Raw genomic sequence first — 6,673 nt, forward strand, 5'->3', positions numbered from 1 at the left:
TCCACCGGGCCTCTAGTCCTATATAATTAAAGAGAAACATGCAAATTAACTGTCCCTCTGCTATGCTCAAGCCACGCACACAAAAGGGTAATTTGCAAATTGACCCTAACACCAGAATGACTGGGAATGATTGGTCACTCTGACACACACCGACCACCAGGGGCTGACACTCAATGCAGGAGCTGCCCCCTAGTGGTCATTACACTCTCACAGGGGGAGCTCAGCTCAGCCACAAGCCAGGCTGACGGCTGCCAGCACAGTGGTGGTGGTGGTGGTGGGAGCCTCTCCCGTCTCCTCAGCAGCGCTAAGGATGTCTGACTGCAGCTTAGGTCTGCTCCCCACTGGCAAGTGGACATCCCTGAGGGCTCCCAGGCTGCCAGAGGGATGTCTGACTGCCAACTTAGGCCTGATCGCCCAGGGAGCAGGCCTAAGCCAGCAGGGGGACATCCCCCAAGAAATCCCAGACTAAGAGGGCACAGGTTGGGCTGTGGGCAATTTTTGTGCACTGGGCCTCTAGTAATTAAAAATTCCAAATTTTGACAATATACTCTTAGAATTCTATTTAACAGCAAAATATTGGATACTCTGGACCTATCAGCAGATAAGAAAAGTCTGTATATACTACTGAGTGATCTTTAGCATATAGTGATGGAAAAATCAGAGAGAACATTGTATAATTCTCTAAGACAAGCAGGAATACAAATAAATGCACATATTTGCTCCATTAAGAAACCATGGAAGGATAAACCATAAAATTGAAAAAAGTTTTACCTGTAGACAGAAGGAGGGTATAGGGTTGGGGGACTAAGAAGCTAGAGGTCTTTGAATATACTCTGTTTTGTAGATTTGACTCTGGGACCATGTAGATACTTTATATTATAAACAAAATTTATTTTTAATAAAGTTATCTCTAGAAATGAAAGTGAAATTAACAGTATTATTTTGTTAGGGTTAGTACATAGAGTAACTATCTCAAGCAATTTGAATATACATCCCTTAGAAAGCTGTTTTGAAACAAAACAAAAATACTCCAAAAAAATCTTTAGTAATCATATTGTTATTCTGAGGTTGTGTTTGTATTGTGGGTTAAGTCAAATGAGTTATGTTGAGGATATTGAGATGAGATTTTTTTTTTTTAGAACAGTCTCTATGCAATCTCCACTTTCGGTCCTCAGGTGTCAGGGTTTTCTCCTGTGAGTTTTCCATTGATTATTGAGGAAGCTTTTCTGTATTTTAGTTGAGATGAGATTTTTGACATGATTAAAAGGAAATATAGATTAAGATTGCTGATAAAGTTAAATGAAAATCTGTGTTCTTGAATTTGAATTGCTGGGATTAGTAGGAACACGTAAGATATTTTTAAGTATATATGTAAAACTAGAGGCCTGGTGTACAAAATTCGTGCACGGGGTATGTGTGTAGTGGAGTGGGGGGTGGAGGGGATTGTCCCTGAGCCCTGCCTGCGCCCTCTCACAATCCGGGACCCCTCAGGTAGGGTCCCTAGGCCTGGCCAGTGATCAGGGCCTATCGGGGCTTTCCTTCCCCTGGCTGCCGGCAGCTGGACCTGCCCCCATGGCTGCCACTGCTTGCCATCTGTGCGGTGCTTCCCCCTTCCCCCACCATTGGACACCTTCCTCTGTGGGCGACAGGTGTCGGGTGCGATTGCTTGGCTGGCCTGGGCCTCCCTCTGCGGGCAGGGTCCCAGATTGATCACTGCGCAGAGGGAGTCCTCGCCCACCCACTGTAGCACCGCTGGCCCAGGGCCAGGTAGCCTGGGCCTCTGCTCCGCGATCAATCGCCCAGCAGAGGGAGGCTCCACCCACCTGGTCAGGGCTCCAAGATTGATCAACGCTCAGAGGGTAGCCTGTGCCTCCCTCTTTGGGGTGATCATGGAGCACCCCCCTCCCAACCCCCGCCATGGATTGCCCTGCCGGCGGCCTGCGCCTCACTCTGCTGGGCAATCCTGGGGCTATGGCAAGGCCCCCTGCCCAATCGCTTTGCGTCTGCCTTGGCAGGCCTGGCACCAGTGCGTGTCATAGCGTGGTTGTCCAGAGAGCTGTCTGGACCGTCGTTCTGCTATTCAGTCGTTTGGTTGATTTGCATATTATGCTTTTATTATTATAGATTATCTTTATATGTATAATATATATACATTACACATAGATGAGAATTTCCTAGCTCTGTCCACTAAAAAGAACAATCGACAATCCAGTAGCAACAAGCACTGCTTATGCCTGGATTGTGACCTCTAAATACCATTATCTACCAAAAATAACCAGGGCTTTTTTGGAAAATGGTTGATTCCAGGTCTGGGGCTTAAAATGTACAACGTTATCTTGGAACATTTTGTCATACCAAAAAGCAAAAATTACTATGATTATGTCAAAAAGAACTCAGGATCCAAACCTGAATAAGTGCAACTGGTTGAGGAAGGACAGGTAGAGCATCAATAACTTGATAACTTCCATGGAGTGAAAAAACATAAACTATGTTGAAACCCATGACTTTATAATAACACTCCTAACAGAACATTGGTCACTATTGGAAGACGCTCAGGCAGGAAAGACTCATTATTTTGATAACTGGTAAATTAAGAGCTCCTTTTTTTCCTTTTCCTCTTATGATCTATATCTCAAAGAATTGATAAGTGGAAGCTTCTCTTCATAGAAGTTTTCCAACTAATAATCAAGGAATAGTATAATCAGAATACCAGTATTTGCAACTCGAATTAATGGGCTTAGGCAATAATCACAAAGACTATTAACATTACAAAGAAACAGCTAGGCATTATGTATATTATGATGGAAGTACATAATACTTCCATGAAGTATTATGAAGTAGTTTTGCTTAGTAGTAATAGTAATAATACCAGAATCTGGCCAGGCCTCTAGATCTAATCACCAATTTATTGAAAAAAATAGAGCACAGAGGAGGAGGCATTTACAGGACAGTTGGGGAAATATAAACATTGAATGGAAAACTCAGTTTTGAAGAATTATTTTTTTAATTTTTGTGTGTGATGATGGTAGAGTGGTTATTTTTTTAAGTGCTTTTAAGGATACATACTGAAATATTTACAGATAAAACAATGTGTCTCAGATTTATTTCAAGGTAAGTGTGGAGAGGACAGTGATACAGATGAAACAAGACTGGACATATATTGAAAATCGTTTAAGCTAGTTGATAGGTACATCTAATTCACTATGTTTATTAATCTCTCTGATTTTGTATATGTTTGAATATTTAAAAAAAAAAAATTTAATCAGCAAAAAGTCCTTTTTCTTTAATGCTGCCCTTGAAGTCTATTTTTAAAATTGATGTACTAACTTTCATTTGATTGGTATTTGGATAATGTATTTTTTCCATCTTTTGACTTTCAATCTTTCTGTATCTATATACTTAAGGGGTGAATTTTATAAGCAGTGTTTAGTGGGTTTTTAATCTTTTTATCCACTTTGAAAATCCTGAACTCTTAATTGGAATATTTGGAACATTTACATTTAACATGACTTCTCATATACTTGGATTTCTCTAAACATCTGCTTCCTATTTTCCCATCTGTTCTATCCTTTTCCCTTCTCTTTTCCTGCCCTTTATAATCATCCTTTTCTTCTAGTGGTTACCTAAGGATTACCACATGAATTCTTGACTTATCAAAGTCTAATATAAATTGATACTACTTCCTAGATAATTTAAGGATCTTAGCACACTGTACCTTCATTTCTCCCCTTCTAACATATGGTATGCTTGTTATGCATTTTTATTCTTTATATGTTTAAGTCCACAAAATGTCATTATTATTGTTTTATAAAGTTAATATTCATTTATATATACTCACACTTTTAAAGAAAAAATTGCTCTTCATTCTTTCCTAAATCTCCTAGCTTCCTTCTGAGATCATTTTTCCTTCTTCCTAAAGAACACCTTTATGCTGGCAACTCCATATGATTACACTGGGCCACGTAGGAAACTGGTATTCATGATTAATGATCATGAAACTTTGACTCAACTATTAGCTTTCCTTAGGAAAGGACATTTTTATTTCAAAAGATTACTGTGTTTATTTGTGTTTCAATATTCTCACTAACCTACTTGAACTCATCAACTTTGAACACATCTGATTTGAAAACTTACTTTGATGAACTGTGGCATAGACTCATCCATGTTGCAATGATCACCAGACCAAACAGCTCCCTATAAAATAGCAAACATTTCATCTTTGTGACATAGCCGCAAGGGAGATGCATATCACCCCATTATCTCCATGGCACATGATTTCTGGTTGTTGAATGGCTTCCCCCAAGATACATAGCATCTATAGAATATTTTTCAAGTCTGATATGATTTAAAAATTACTTTTTTCCTCCATTAAATCCCTATGAAAAAATAAATTCCATTTTATAAAGCAGATATGAACTCCATGACTGTTCCCCAATGTAGAAGTGAACAACAACAACAAAACCAATAAAACGGAAACACAGCTAAATCACTTCATGTCACTGGGCGGAATACTACAACCAAGAAAATTTCAACTTGATCAGGTATTCTTTTTATATAGCCTTCGAGTGCTCGGTGTTAGGTTGAGCACAGATGGTTTGAGCACATGTTGCAGAGATCAGGCTACATCTTCATGAAGATAAATGATTTGTAGTGAGCCTGACTAATGCTAGAAATATATGTTAAATGCACTTATTTTTTTATAGAGTAGAAAATAATTGTGTTTGGCCACAGTACCACTGGAAGCCCCACTTTGAGTTCACCATACCTTGTAGGCATCAAGTGGGTGGAGGTGACTCAACACATTTGGTTTACATTCCCATTGACCCAACCTGATCCAGCTTTCCAAGGACTAGGACCTAGAACAGCGATGGCGAACCTTTTGAGCGTGGCGTGTCAGCATTTTGAAAAACTCTAACTTAACTCTGATGCCGTGTCACATATAGAAATTTTTTGATATTTGCAACCATAGTAAAACAAAGACTTATATTTTTGATATTTATTTTATATATTTAAATGCCATTTAACAAAGAAAAATCAACCAAAAAAATGAGTTCGTGTGTCATAGGTTCGCCATCACTGGACTAGGACCTACAACGTAGCAGTACCTCACCAGTGATACTCAAAGGTCTTTAAATCTTCGTATTGCAGATGTTAGCAATGGGATAAAAAGTAAAGGAATCTGGCTATTAGGCCAGGATGTCTAGGGTGGGAGGCAGCCAAGGGAGAGCTGATAAGAATGAATGCCCACGACAGGGAGATGACAGGAGATATGCCGGGGCCAAGCTGAACCAGGCTGACCTCTGAGGTGGCTGATCACACTTGTAGATAAGATTCTGGCTTGGCTCCAAACTGAATCAGTGCTGATGGAGTTTTCACCTGATTAGACTGGACTGTTATCTTTGCTCATTTTAAGGGGCCAAGGTCCACTGCCTGACAGTAATGTAATATGCAGTGCTGCCTGGGGAAGTGATCACGGAGTGGGCTAGATGGTGCTGGGTGTGAGTGCTGATTCCATCATTTCTTCAGTTTCTTCAGTTTGTAATGCCGATGACCCCGCCCCTGCTTTTCATGGTGTAGGTGGAGACATGCACAGATAAGGTGTTGAGAAGGATCAGGTTTCCTCCTTCCCACCTCTCCCAGAGAGCAAAGGTCAGTGCTCACCTGCCTTCTTCCTCCTGTAAGACGTTCCACTGTGCCTGAAGCATGAGGTGGTATGCCAAGCTGGCAGCCCACACCACGCAAAAGAACACGTGTACTGCGGAGACGCGCTTCCAAATGACGTTACCTGAAAGCAAATCACGGAATCACCTTCCAGAGAAAAATGGTCTGTGTGTGCTTCGCTGTTGTCTGCTTTCAGACAAAGCACTCGGGATAGGCGGGGTTTGGTTTGGTTTGGTTTGGTTTTGAGGGACATCATGGAAGTTAAAGCCGTAATTATAAACTTAGGTGGGCATTTATTATTCCTGTTGTCCAGCACTCCTTTTCCTCTGATGACTGCCCTTCTTTTCCTTGAAAATCCACCCTTCCCACACACCCGGCCCCGTGGACCTAAGCTAGGTCAATCCATGCGTTTCATTCGTTAGTGACAGAAGTTTAGCTCAGAATCAACAGATGACAAATCAGGGCCAACAACTCAATTCTTGAGACTCCTGTGACGACATCAGGGAAATTGGCTCTATCTTCTGTGGGACTTAGTGTAGTGAAGACATGAACTTGGCGCTGCCGGCTACCACGTGGAGCTCAAGACTGAAGTCGGTGCAATCGATGGAACTGAGAGTAGAGAAGTTTAAATTCTGAGCCCAGTGCCTGAAGCCAGCACCCTTCGCCTTGTCAGTAAAGTATCCCTGTACATCTACATTTTAGCTTGGAGCCCATCTGAGTTTAGTTGTTTTCCTTGCTTGCAATGACTGGAGCCCTAACACACTTTAAAGATATAGACAGAGCCCTAGGGGCCTATACAAGGAGCCCATGTATCTGGCGACAGGAGTTTTTCCCACCCAGGTGGGACTCAGTCTTTATTCTGTGGCCCTGACAACTTCCAAGCCCTACTGTCAAGTAACACTCCCTCCACGTTCTGCATGGAGTAGGGTTCGGTATCTGAAAGAGGAGCCGCACAACAAATGAGAGAGAAATGACAAGAGATAATTTTGCAATATTGGGGGACCAGCTGGGC

General features: G+C 41.5%; 1 protein-coding gene across 1 annotated transcript in view; it reads right to left on the bottom strand.

Moving 5' to 3' along the window:
- The window catches only part of TMEM220 (transmembrane protein 220), a 15,543-nt gene that overhangs the window by 5,287 nt on the left and 3,583 nt on the right, over window positions 1–6,673 (bottom strand). Inside the window, exons 3-4 of the mRNA XM_015562595.1 lie at window positions 5,662–5,785; window positions 4,135–4,194 (exon numbers count right to left, since the gene is read on the bottom strand). Coding sequence (XP_015418081.1) covers window positions 4,135–4,194; window positions 5,662–5,785 — 184 coding nt within the window. The remainder of the gene's footprint in view (window positions 1–4,134; window positions 4,195–5,661; window positions 5,786–6,673) is intronic.

This window comes from Myotis davidii, unplaced genomic scaffold (genome assembly GCF_000327345.1).
Source record: "Myotis davidii unplaced genomic scaffold, ASM32734v1 scaffold37, whole genome shotgun sequence".
In the NCBI taxonomy this organism is placed as follows: Eukaryota; Metazoa; Chordata; class Mammalia; order Chiroptera; family Vespertilionidae; genus Myotis; species Myotis davidii.